The following is a 14,179-nucleotide window of genomic DNA, read 5'->3' on the forward strand; positions in this document are numbered from 1 at the left end:
CTAACACTTTTCCAAATTTCTAATTAAAAGAAATTATGAATAAAAGTAAAATGAATAAATCGACCTACCATGAGCGTCCAAGAAAAAGAAACCAAATTTAAAAAAAAAAAAAAGAAAAATGGATAGGTGGAATAGAAGAAAAGATAGTCCGACTTCCAAATCTATAATTTAGCCCTTGTTTGGTGGCCATTATTTTGGAAAAATTTTGTTTTTAATAGTGAATTTTTGGAGAATATTTGGTTAAAAGGTAAGGAAAAGTTTTGGGTTTATATATAAAATATTTTATTGTGCGAATGTATGTTTAAAAATGAATATGTAGAAAAAAAATATTTTTGAAAGAATGGAAGACAAATAGGGATGGTATCCTCAAAACCACGTTCAAGTCCGATTAACCGAATTAGAACCATGAGTTAATTTCTAAATCTATCGTGACATGCATGAACTTTCATACATCAAGAAAATTTGCCTAAATGCATATTTAAAATTTCATTTGCTAAAGAAGGAAAATGTTATTAATCTTATATCTATATCTTGAAGCTTCATGATTCATTAGTAGTAATCGTGTATACAGATAAGGAATGATCTATTTTAAAAGTAAATTTTATAACAAATAATATATTGAAAAATGTATGGTTCAAAAGTAGGAAAAATTTGTGAATTAACATACACAATTATTTTATTGAGAAAATGTTAATTGAAAATGAGTTTAAAGAATAAAACTCAAACACGGGCAAAGTAATGTTTATGCTAAGCAGAAGTAATATGACAAATCAATTATAATAATGTTACATAGCACATTGGTGTTATAGCACCAGTCTAATTTACCACACTTAATATGTTCAATTAAATGAATCATGTGATAATGTATTTAAGTGGATCTATTATTTAACCGAAGAGGTTTGGGCATTATGGATGAATCCAAACTACATGGCTAAGTTAAAATCATACTTTTATGTCCTTATGTGATTAATTTCAATAATTGACTAATACTAAACAAAAAAGGGACCGGACGAAGTCAACCGATCTGTCCAGACTCCCTATCCTGTTTGATAGAAGGATCACCCCTCTACAGACTCAGACATCCCATTTGATGATTTTTCTATTATTAAAACATGCTATTCAGCCCCCCTCTCACACACACTCTTTATCATTTTCTTCCCCATTTCTCTAATTTTCCTTCCTAACTTTTCTCTAAATCCTTCATATTTCCATCTCCAATCATCCAATACTCTCCCAAAATCAAAAACCCATCACTCTCACATTTCCAAATCTCCCAAAAATTCCAATTTTCATCCCCCAAAATTTCAAAATCAAACCTACATCCTAAAATCCAAATATTAGCTTCTTTTTTTTTATTTATTAAAATATCTTTTGACAACGACAGAGTCTAAAAGCTTAGGGAAAAGATTTAAGGCAACCGTGAGATCTCCCGATCCTTCCTCCGATGAAGAATATGATAGGCAGTCGAAAGACAAGAAAATCCCTTCAAAAAATCACTCATTCTCATCGGTAAGAATGTTAATTTCTTTGAGTTTACTCTTAAAGCATCTGCTTTTTGCATGGAAGAATATTTTATGAACATGGGTTAGGTTTCGATAGTGATCATGGAAGAACGTGGCTTTCCCAACCTTATGAAAGAATTTTTTAAAAATATGCACCCTAGTCGCAATTCGAATAATATTTCTTGCTTGATCAAAGGAAAACAAATTATCATTATCAAATCCATTATCTGAACTATGTTGGAACTCGAAGAATGTGAAAATCACATTTTTCTACACAAACACATGCCACCTTTGAAGGATATGATCCTTCACCACTTGTCGTCGTTTAATAGGTAAAAAATTTGAAAATTTTGTAAAACTTAGTGTAAACCAACTAATCCTACCTTGCAAAGTTTTACAAAATATCATTGCCCATATCATCCTTCCGCGAAAAGGTCATCGAGACTATGTTAACAACTTCGATCTCTTTACTCTCGATTCCTTCATGGTTAGGCATAAATATGATATTTCGACCCTTGCTATTGGAAACATGAAACATGTTCATTCTACTGGACACATCAAAGTTCTATTCTACAGCTTGTTTCTTATCAAGATCTTTAAATATTTCGATGTCTCTTTACACGATGAGGCTTTTATATCTCTTCATTCTATTGACGCCATCAACATTCACACTCTCAAGTGTGTGAAAATTGTCAAAGATAATGGACAATGTATGGCTCGAACTGAAGGATTGATGTAGAGTTTGGTCTTTTAACCTTGCCACGTTATGGGGATGAAAAAGAGTATGACGATGATGATGATGTTGCATCACACCACATCCCATGCTTAAACGATCCAAGTGCTACCAGAGGTTTTATATTCATCGAAGATCATTACAATCTACTCAATAGGCGCATTGATTCACTTACATCCTCCTTCAACGGCCTTGGCGAGATGCTTCACCGGTTACAAGTTTAACTAGAACAGCAAAATGCTTTTTATGCTCACTTCTATGCTCACTTTTCCTCCACCACCTCATCCAGAGGTTTAGGTATGATTTACATTTCATGCTATGTATTCTGGATACACTTGTTAGTCTAACCTCTTCATGCTATTGACTTTCGTAACCTCATGTTTTTGTTATGCCTATGGATGCAATATGCTCTTTATTGAACTTTAATTGATTTCATTTTTTGTTACTTCAAGGGAGAATTTTCTTGCTATTATCAGCGTCCATGGTAGTATTTTGCTCTTACATGACTTATTTTTGCTCCTTTCTCTATACTTTTGCTTATACCAAAAGGGAGAAAAACATATAAGATGATATGCATATGTTTCGTTAAAGTGTTTGAAATAGTTATTGACTTGTAAAAGATAGGGTAAATATATGAATCATATGTGATATCTAAGATTTATATTCCTTTTCAATTGTTTGATATCTCTTTGCAATCATTTTATTTGTAATAATCTAAACAGGAAAAATTGTTGACATATGGTTCACTTCATCCTTAAAGTTTTGATCATAATAAACAAATTAATTTTATTTTTAACAATTGAATTTAAGTTTTTAAAGCTAATGTTGCAATGTTCATCAATTGAGGACAAAAATGTAACTATCAAAAGATTCACATTGGATGTTCAATAAAAATCGAGATAAATGTCAAGCATTCAGGACAAATCATTTGAGACAAAGAACTTCAATAGTCAAACATCGAAGATATTAAATTAGATGTTTGTATTCATTTGTAAAGGAATGACACTTCCAACTTTAGCAATGAATTATTAAAAGCTCAACGAACAAATTTTTATGCACAAAAATTTAATTTTCATAAAACACTTGCATAAAAAAATGTTCTCTGAAAGGTAAGTATTTCAAATTATATTCAAACTTAGGACACAATTAACAATATCACTTACCTTGAAAAATAAAGTGAAAAATGCCTTCCAAAGGCCAACATAAATGGGAGGAAAATCTGTTGATGCAGACGTTCAGTTCACTCATGCGAATGTCCGCTTTGTTCAGTGGCCACTTATTTGACTGTTCTAAATTTTGACAAACAATGGTTACATTGGTTCTTCAGTTTAAAGTGCGGAAGTCCAATTTCTTGTCCGGTTGTTCAAAATTTTTGGTGTTTTGAACTCTATAAATAAAATCTCACTTTGCATTCACTGCAACACTTTGAAGAGCATTTAAGTGAGGCATTTTTGAGGAAAATTATAGTGATCTTACATCTTGTTTTATCTTTATCAAATCATTTACTTTAAAAAAAACTTTTGATTGAATCAACTTTCGAAAAATATCTTTCTAATCAAGTGTTTCTTTTACCTAACACTTGAGCTTCACTCATTGGCATTCGTTGAATTGTTAGAAGTTTCAAAATGTAAAATCATTCCTCTTTAAATTTGTGAATTATATTAAGGTCCTAGAAAGCTCAATATTTTATTAGGATCGATGCTCCTTATTTCTAAGTCACAAGAATCGTTGTAAGGGTTTGAATTGTTTCATAAGTCAATCAAATTTAGTGAAGAGGCATTGCTCGTGATTGAAAGCTTGACAATAGAGGATGTAGATCATCGATTTGAATTGAACCTCCACAATTTCATCGTTTGTACATTCTCTTCCCTTTTACTTATCGCTTTCATATTTGTGTACTTTGTTTGATTGATATATTCATTCCAAACTTGTTCATATTTTGGAAGTAATTTTCAAAAAAGTATTGAAAACCATTTCACTCCCTCTGTTTGTTAGTTATTTTGGGGTTTTCAAGCCGAAGGCGTACTGGATGTTCGAACAATGCGTACATCCAGTAGAAATTAAGTAAGACATTCGGGTTGGTTTTGGAATGTGCTGAATTTACTTGATGGCCACATTGCATGAAATGCGGGACGCAGGTCGAAATTGGTATTGATCGATGAATTGATGTGGGCATTCAAAAAAGTATTGAAAACCATTTCACTCCCTCTGTTTGTTAGTTATTTTGGGGTTTTCAAGCCGAAGGCGTACTGGATGTTCGAACAATGCGTACATCCAGTAGAAATTAAGTAAGACATTCGGGTTGGTTTTGGAATGTGCTGAATTTACTTGATGGCCACATTGCATGAAATGCGGGACGCAGGTCGAAATTGGTATTGATCGATGAATTGATGTGGGCAATTGTTCTGTAACAATGAGACCTTGTTTTACAACTGATTTCAGTCCATGAATAGAGGTGTAATTTCAGACATGATGGAGGCATGAAACAACGATTACAGGCAGTTTTCCATTACGTTTGAGTGTTGGGACAGTTTCAAGCCATGTGGGATTGAAAAACTACGAACATGACCATATCATTTTAGGGGCTGAACTGCTTAAACAGTATGACTAACACTTTTCCAAATTTCTAATTAAAAGAAATTATGAATAAAAGTAAAATGAATAAATCAACCTACCATGAGCATCCAAGAAAAAGAAACCAAATTTCACAAAAAAAAAAAAAAAAGAAAAATGGATAGGTGGAATAGAAGAAAAGATAGTCCGACTTCCAAATCTATAATTTAGCCCTTGTTTGGTGGCCATTATTTTGGAAAAACTTTGTTTTTAATAGTGAATTTTTGGAGAATATTTGGTTAAAAGGTAAGGAAAAGTTTTGGGTTTATATATAAAATATTTTATTGTGCGAATGTATGTTTAAAAATGAATATGTAGAAAAAAAATATTTTTGAAAGAATGGAAGACAAATAGGGATGGTATCCTCAAAACCACGTTCAAGTCCGATTAACCGAATTAGAACCATGAGTTAATTTCTAAATCTATCGTGACATGCATGAACTTTCATACATCAAGAAAATTTGCCTAAATGCATATTTAAAATTTCATTTGCTAAAGAAGGAAAATGTTATTAATCTTATATCTATATCTTGAAGCTTCATGATTCATTAGTAGTAATCGTGTATACAGATAAGGAATGATCTATTTTAAAAGTAAATTTTATAACAAATAATATATTGAAAAATGTATGGTTCAAAAGTAGGAAAAATTTGTGAATTAACATACACAATTATTTTATTGAGAAAATGTTAATTGAAAATGAGTTTAAAGAATAAAACTCAAACACGGGCAAAGTAATGTTTATGCTAAGCAACAGTAATATGACAAATCAATTATAATAATGTTACATAGCACATTGGTGTTATAGCACCAGTCTAATTTACCACACTTAATATGTTCAATTAAATGAATCATGTGATAATGTATTTAAGTGGATCTATTATTTAATGTTGTACAATTATCAACTAGATTGGCGTTTGACACAAGTTGTGATAAATAACATTACTCTCTCAATGAATAAATGAATAAATTTGGGTGAATGTTCACAATTAAACTAGATTACTTAAATTGATAAAAAAAAAAAATGCTATTTAGCACAATTGATGTGATTGCATAAGTGACATCAAATTATCGATTCAATTAAATATAAAGAATTACGACTCATATAATAGAATTTATGATATGTTGTACTTATGTTCATCAAATTTAATGTTAGATAAAATTATTCATATCGATATCAACGCACATTTCTTAGTGGATGAGTATATTGTTTAATAATTATTCTGTTTCTAAGTTATCACACTTATGATTAAATGTTGCATGCTTCAATAATTGCAATGATCCCAAAAGCATGACACCATCTGACCCACTCATCTCATCTGTGTGTGGGTAAACCCTTTCTTCAAAAGCCACACCATGCGCGTTCACTCATCATTAATTCAAACAGGGCCCAGGCTCACCAAGTCTTTAGTACACTCCCCATAAATGCAATAATTGCAGGAAAACATTTTGATTCATACAATCAATCATAGGATACCATACCGATGTTATTTCTTAATTCTTTACTACTTCTAGAAACATAACACGAGTCAAACTCGGCAATACTATTTCTTGGAGTAGCAAACAAATCTCACATCGATTAAATATCGAAATATTGTTCAATTTAAAAAAATTTTGAGTTACTTCTCTTAATAAAGTTGACATTTTAAGATAGAACATAAGTCTTAACATGGTATCAGGGCCCATTAAATTCTAAAGAGCAATTCGATCCGATTAAAACTCTAAAAATGAGAACGCGGATTTCAAGATTAGTCTGCTCAAACGAACCACCATCTTGTAAGGGCATATTAAGGGATAAAAATCTCATATCGGTTAAATACCGAAATATTAACCAATTTAAAAAGATCATAGACTACTCTTCTTAATAAGGTTGACCTTCTAAGAAGGAACCTAAGTCTTAACAGTAGAAGGGTTTTGCTATTCGTCCGTGACACTGGACGACACAGACGACTTATTCGAACAAAACTATCTGTCGTATTACTATTTTTGCAATTTCCTGTGTAAGATTGTGTCATTTAAACATCCTAAATAGATCGATACTTTGTTGTTTGACAAAAAGAAATTATCATTAATTAGGTTGCATGATTATATATAATTATACAATTGTGTGTGTTTAATGTTGATTTGTCAATGTGTAATATTCCGACAAACCAAAAGATGGCATTTCAACTGTTTATATAATACTTAACGTCATTTATAATTTATATATCCAAGCTTTCATGTCCTCACTTCAATCATTAATCAAAAATCATTGTAACCTTTATTTTTGAGTAAATTATTTGAAATAATATAAGTGTCAAAATAATAAGGGTAATTTTCATATTTTGTTATTGAATTTTTAGCGAAATCTCAATTGAGCCATTTAACCTTTTTTTCCTTTTTTTTTTTTTTTTTTTTTTTTTTTGGTCTCAATTTAGTAATAGAATTTTAATTTGGCTTCAAATTTTACCATCTTATGGCATTCTGGCACATATCATATCATCCCCAAACAGTGGCCAGAGCCACGTTGAGACGAGTGCGGGCATATGCCCGCACTGAAATTTTAGGTCCAAACAATTTTTTTTTTCTATTAAGCAACAGGGGAGGTGGAATAAAAAAAAATGTTTTAATTTACACGGGTTTTATTTTTAGGCCCAAACCCATGATTTTGTTTCATAGTTTTATCATCATTAAATTCATGACAAAAACACAATGTTGGACATGGGTTAAATTATGCCCGCACTGAACAAATTTCTTAGCTCCGCCTCTGTCCCCAAACTGACAAAAATTACTTAATTGGTTGTCATATCATTAATGATCTTCTACTTAATTTCTACATGTCACATTAAAAACGAAAAATGTAAAATAAGCATATTTTAATTTGGCTTCAAATTTTACTTTGTTAATATATTAGCTTTGTTTTTATTTCATCCCCAAACAGTGGCCAGAGCCACGTTGAGACGAGTGCGGGCATATGCCCGCACTGAAATTTTAGGTCCAAACAATTTTTTTTTTCTATTAAGCAACAGGGGAGGTGGAATAAAAAAAAATGTTTTAATTTACACGGGTTTTATTTTTAGGCCCAAACCCATGATTTTGTTTCATAGTTTTATCATCATTAAATTCATGACAAAAACACAATGTTGGACATGGGTTAAATTATGCCCGCACTGAACAAATTTCTTAGCTCCGCCTCTGTCCCCAAACTGACAAAAATTACTTAATTGGTTGTCATATCATTAATGATCTTCTACTTAATTTCTACATGTCACATTAAAAACGAAAAATGTAAAATAAGCATCATTGTCAATGTCCTTAGATTTACTTTTGTTAATATATGAGCTTTGTTTTTATTTTAACACTTTTATAGCGTGATATAGTAATGAGTTGATATGTCACACAAGAATTACATGTAAAGTCTGATTACTGCATGATAGAAGTTATTAATACTTATTAATTTGAGAACAACGTCATAAATTGAAGACTAATAATACAATTAAAATAAATTAAGTTTAATAATGCTGTTATGAATTCCTTCGTGAACTTCACCAAAGTTTTCACAAAAGGGGAACAAATTTTTTAGTGTCACAAATCATCTAGCTAAACGTTGCTTTTTGTGTATTCCACCATTCTATGCAAGATATAACAATACTTTCATTATAATTAATATATATTTATTTGTAGAGAAATGGTTTTTTTTTTTTTTTTGGTGCTTATCACAAGTTACACATTAAGCCCCCGTTAGAGCTCATTATTTCTCATTATATTAAATTAAAATTTTCTCTCTCTTACTTTTAACCACACAATTTTCAATAAAATAATATTACACGTAAATCAAAAAAATTTTAACCACTCATTTTTTAAAAAAACATTATTCATCTCATTATAATGTCAAATAATGGGGTTCAAACACACCCTAATGACATGACATGTTAATGTTAAATTTCAGAAATTAAATTATCTATTGATTAATTGACATGTCATATTACCAATTATTAGTATAGCTCTTGTTTGAACCCTATTCTTTTGGAAAAATATATTTTTCAACAGTATTTAGACATCATTTCAATCATACATTCTTCAATAAAATAATATTACACGCAAATTCAAAACTTTTTCTTATTTTTTAATCACACATTTTCCATCAATACACTATTCAAAAATTCATTCTTCCCAAAAAAATGAGACTCAAACAAGGGCATAAATTAAGTACCAGTGTATAGAATATTGTTTCTCAATATGTATATATAATGTATGGTCTAGAAATATAAAAGTAAATACAAGAATGTCTGTAGATTTTTTAAAAATAAATTTTATAAAAAATTATATTTTTAAAAAATGTACGATTCAAAATGAAGTTAGGGGCGAATCTTTACAAAACATGGACATTATTGTTTAGACAGATTGTCGTCGCTTGTTCCTTACAAGACACTCTAGCAGAGTCTTGTATGAACCACTGTATAATTATGTGAATTCACGTGCGCTTTGTCAACCCTGGATTTCCTGTCAACCTTTACTTGCATAAAGCCAAATCATATTAAAAGCACTTTGTCAGATGAAGCTGTAAGATTTTTCATTTTTATTTTTCTTTAGTCTATTCAAGATTTCAATCAGTGGACTTGTTTTAAATTCTCTGGGATGGGTTCCCTTTAATCCATAAACCGTTTCCATCAAAATTTATTATCTCTCTTCTGCTCTCTCTCTCTCTCTCTCTCTCTCTCTCTCTCAATATAGATGGATTTGGCTTTGAGTTTGGGGGAAACACCTAAGCCATTCACATTTCTTGATAAATCACAGAAGATTGCTGGGAATGATTTAGGGTTCTGCATGGCTTTTGGCGAGAAAAGTGCTGAAGCTGATACCGGAGGCAAAGTTTCATTAGATTCAGATCTACCGATTCAGCTTGACCTTCTGCCTTTCTCTCCTGTTCCTCGGAATCAAACTTCGTTCGATAAGCTTCATTTTTCATGGTTGAACGAAAATTGTAAAGTTCTTTGGTCTTTGTCATAGTCTAGAAATTTCTGTTTTTTATGCAGATTTAAGATTACTGGTTTAATTTTTTTTCTTCACAGGTCTTAATCTTTCGAGATTTTTCTGTTTCGTGCAGTGGTTGGTGAACCAGGAAACGTGAACCGGAGGATTGGAGGGGTGGAGGAGGCTGAAGAAGCCATGGCTATTTCGTCTCCAAATAGCACAGTCTCATCATTTCAGATGGACTTTTCAATCTACAGAAATGGAAGGGGAAAAAGAGATTTTGAAACTGTAACACTTGAAGGTGATGCTGATAGAGGAGGGGCTTCTTCAAGGGCAAGTGACGACGAAGAAAATAGTATGGCCAGGAAAAAACTCAGACTCACTAAAGAACAATCTGCTTTTCTTGAAGAAAGCTTTAAAGAACAAAGCACTCTCAACCCAGTAAGCATAATATACTATGATGTTTTCTTGTCTCTTTTGTTGTGAACTATGATTTTTGTCGGTAAAATCTTAGGTTCCATAATAAAAGGTCCTAGTCATATATTATTATGATAATCGATTAGAGATTTTACCTTAACGTGCTATATAAGATGGTGGCTCGTTGGAGCACACCAATCTTGAAATTCGATGTTTGTTTAAGCTTTAGATGAATCAGATTGCTATATTGGAGTAGCCCAAGCCTTGTATGTTTCTTATTCATGGAAGTAGGATTTTGTGTTTAACAATCTCCATCTGTGTGTGTGTGTGTGTGTGTGTGAACGGTTTATATTTCATGCAGCATATGGATTGTAGTCGGATTTTAACTGATTAAGATGTCTCTTTATTGATATTTGCAGAAACAGAAGCAAGCTCTAGCAAAGCAGTTGAATCTTCGTCCTCGCCAAGTAGAAGTGTGGTTCCAGAACAGAAGAGCTAGGTACTGGGTGTTTCAAAAAAATTAATTAATGTTTCTGTTCAGAAAACAATTTTTGATTCTCGTGAAAATTTAATGAAACAATTATTGTTTGGTACACTAATCAATGATTTCCATGCAGGACCAAGTTGAAGCAGACAGAGGTAGATTGTGAGTATTTGAAGAGCTGCTGTGAGACGTTAACAGAAGAAAATAGGAGATTACAGAAGGAGCTTCAAGAATTAAGAGCTCTAAAAGCCTCTCAACCTTTCTACATGCAGCCTCCTGCAACAACTCTCTCGATGTGTCCCTCTTGTGAACGAGTATCCACCACCACCACTTCTACCGCTGCCCCCTCTCCAACCACTGCTATTGCCTCTGCCGGCGGCATGACTCCATCTAATACGGGACTATCTCTTGCTAACCCTAAATTATTTTCATTTTCACCGGGCCAAATCCATGCTCAACAAGCTGCTTCTTAGGATTTAGAGCTATGTTGGTTTGCCTATGTACATGTAAGGTTTTGATCATATATTCATTTCTTCTCTACTGATTATTTTGATTTCTAGTGGCTTGTTGTTCTGATTAATAAGTCAGATGAGGTTTGAAATAATACTGGTAGTTTGACTGAGAATATGTACAAGAGCTTTGAATGGAAAAAGTAATATTAGTACTCATTTTCTTTCTAGTCCTAAGTAGTAATTACAGAATATATTCATTATTCTCATTATCATTACACAAGTACTCAATTAAAGAATCATCAATAAATTAAGGAAAATTTGCAGTGGAGGTTCTGTAATTTGTTGCAGACTATACCCAAACTTTTTATTTTTACAGCTGCAATCCTAAATCTTTCACTTCAATTGTAGCTAGAGGCCATTGGACAGAATTCACCATTAATCCGTTAGTCAACCCTAAAGTTAAAAATTTGACTCAACTTGACAAAATGAGTAGTAAAATGGTCAAATCATCGTTTCCACTAAACCCCAAACTCCATAGCGTTTGTTTCCCTTATTTTTTAGCTCTAAATTAGATGAATCTATCTTGCTATCTTTGAATCCGTTTCACAATTCTTCAGAAATTGAGTTCATAGCCATGAAAATGAATATCTGTAGATGTGGAAGCCCTCTTCAAATGAAAACTTCGTGGCTGAACTTGAACCCTGGCCATTTCTCATTTGCTGCTCACATAGTCAAGGTGTGGTTGGATGTAACTTGTACATACATTCATTTAATGCTTGTGAACGCTTCTGAGGATTTGCTATTTGGATTCGAAGATAGAGAGAAAGGTTCTTCAAATTTAGTGCAAAAAAAGGATGGAAACAAATGGTATGGATTTTGGAATTTAGTGAGAATAGCGATTTGATCGTTTTACCCCTCATTTATATTGTCAAGTTGAGTCAAACTTCAAATTTCAGGGTTGACTAATGGATTAATGGACGGATTATGTCCAATGGCTTTTGGCCACAGTTGAAGTGAAAGGTTTGAACATAGTCTGCAGTAAATTGAAAAGTTTGGGAATATCAGCTGCAATTTTTCCTTAAATTAATTATGGAGAACATTATCGAACTTAATGATTGAGGCTCGTTTGACAAAATATGTAAATTATTTACAAGGGGTTAACTCTATTATCAATCATATATTTTAGTGGATTCACAAGTAGCATCTATTTATCACTAATTTCAATCTATTTACAATTTTAAAGAGAAGGGTAGTTACATTCACACAATTTTAATTAGTTGCTTTTACATTTTAATTACATTTAAAATCTGAACCTTTATTTATTTATTGTTACACTTATATCCTTAATTTTATTTAGCATTATATTTTCAATCATCCTCTAATTAATACATCTCATTCTTAATGATGCCTTATGTCAAAATATTATATTTCCATGCTTTAAAATTGGTATTAAGATATTTTGTTGCTTATATATATATATATTTTGAAATGATGGACAAATAGGTCGTTTATGCCCTCACAATGGACCTTTTGAATAGAAATCGTTATTGGAGACGAAATGTGCTCATTAATCAAATGTAGAATATAAGAATGCATTAAGGACACGGGTGTTATAATGAGCAAAGATAAATAATTTTAAATGCAATTAAAATGGGGTGATCTATGCTATAGATAGTAGTGTCTTTTCGAAAAAAAATTACACGTTTTCGATAAGAAAAGGAAAATTATCACAAATGATCCCAAATGTCTGGGCATCTTCTGTTGTTGGTCCGGACCTTTCAAACTTGACATTATGGTCCCAAACTTTTTCGTTTTGGCACAATTGATCATTTCGGATGGATTTCGCCCGAAGAGCCTTTTATTTGCACGTGGATTGAAATTTCTCTTATTTAGACTTCATTTAAAGGGATAATGTGTCAACCTAAGATAAAATTCGGCAAAAAAAAAAAAAGGAGAGAGAGAGGACAAAATAAACAAATACAAAAAATAAAATGTAAACACCTTAGTGTTCAACCTACCCCATCCCCACATCATATCAACCCACCACCAGCAGCCCGCACAACCAGCATCACATTATATCTTCTCCAATACCGCTACACCAAATCATTACGATCACTCATGGCTTATGAAGCAATGCCACCACGCACACAAGCTGTGGTGCATTGACTGCAGCTCTCTCTCCCTCCAACCACTCGCCATCTCTCTGGTTATGTATGTATATATGTAAATTTCAATGTAAAGTGAAGAAAATGAGAAGGTCTACTGATTCAAATGTGTGTTTTCAGAGTGAAGTAAAAATAAGATAACATTTTGGCTTCCTTGGCAAAGCAAGGCGGCTTCCGTTATTTCGATGAACAATGTAACACCTACAAGAAGAGCCTAGGGCTATTTCCCCCATTGTGTCTCAGGCGTCAGAATTAGTTACTGAATTTAAATGAATGTTAAAGGACTTGATAAACGAGAGAAAACAAGATAAGTATTGTCCAAGGGAAAAAATCTCTATACCTGGCACGTCTTTGAGGAATTTATAGGTGCTTAGTATCATGTAACTGCTAGGAGGTTCTCATCCACATGTCTAGTGGTTAACATCCACTCTCTAAGGGTCTGTTTGATTGCGAAGATAAAATTTGGGTGGAAAGAAATGAAATTTCAGGGAATTGAATTTCGTAGAAATTGTTTTTCTGGAAATTGTAAATTATTGTGTTTGATTGATATAATTTTCCACGTGGAAAATGTTGAAGTAAAAGTGTTTTTTGGTGTTCGTTTGACTTTGTTTTATATGAAAATTGTCAATTTAAGTAATATCCACTTCTATCATTGTTCCTAGAATTTGTTTCCATTGACCAAAAAAAAAAAAAAAAGAAAAAAAAATAATCTATATTTTGGTGTTCGTTTCACTTTGTTTTATATGAAAATTGTTAATTTCAGGGATATCATCTTTCACAATTGTTCATAGAATTTGTTCTCACTGCCAACAATTAAAAAAAAAAAAAGAAACAAAAAGCAAAAAAAAAAAAAAAAAAAA

At 32.0% G+C, this 14,179-nt stretch overlaps 1 protein-coding gene across 1 annotated transcript; it reads left to right on the top strand.

Moving 5' to 3' along the window:
* The first annotated feature begins 9,399 nt into the window (after positions 1–9,399).
* LOC111399746 (homeobox-leucine zipper protein HOX11-like) lies at positions 9,400–11,370 on the top strand. Its single transcript, XM_023027213.1, has 4 exons — positions 9,400–9,811; positions 9,935–10,242; positions 10,638–10,717; positions 10,836–11,370. The coding sequence occupies exons 1-4, from the start codon at positions 9,562–9,564 to the stop codon at positions 11,173–11,175; spliced, it is 978 nt and encodes a 325-aa protein (XP_022882981.1). The 5' UTR covers positions 9,400–9,561; the 3' UTR covers positions 11,176–11,370.
* Positions 11,371–14,179: the final 2,809 nt, after the last annotated feature.

Source organism: Olea europaea, chromosome 9 (genome assembly GCF_002742605.1).
Source record: "Olea europaea var. sylvestris chromosome 9, O_europaea_v1, whole genome shotgun sequence".
NCBI classification, from domain to species: Eukaryota; Viridiplantae; Streptophyta; class Magnoliopsida; order Lamiales; family Oleaceae; genus Olea; species Olea europaea.

Bases quoted from the DNA above. Each gene is read 5' to 3' on its own strand.
- LOC111399746 (XM_023027213.1), top strand. From the start codon at position 9,562: ATGGATTTGGCTTTGAGTTTGGGGGAAACACCTAAGCCATTCACATTT. The intron at 9,812-9,934 runs GTAAAGTTCTTT...TGTTTCGTGCAG, and splicing joins TTCATGGTTGAACGAAAATT to TGGTTGGTGAACCAGGAAAC. The intron at 10,243-10,637 runs GTAAGCATAATA...TGATATTTGCAG, and splicing joins AACAAAGCACTCTCAACCCA to AAACAGAAGCAAGCTCTAGC.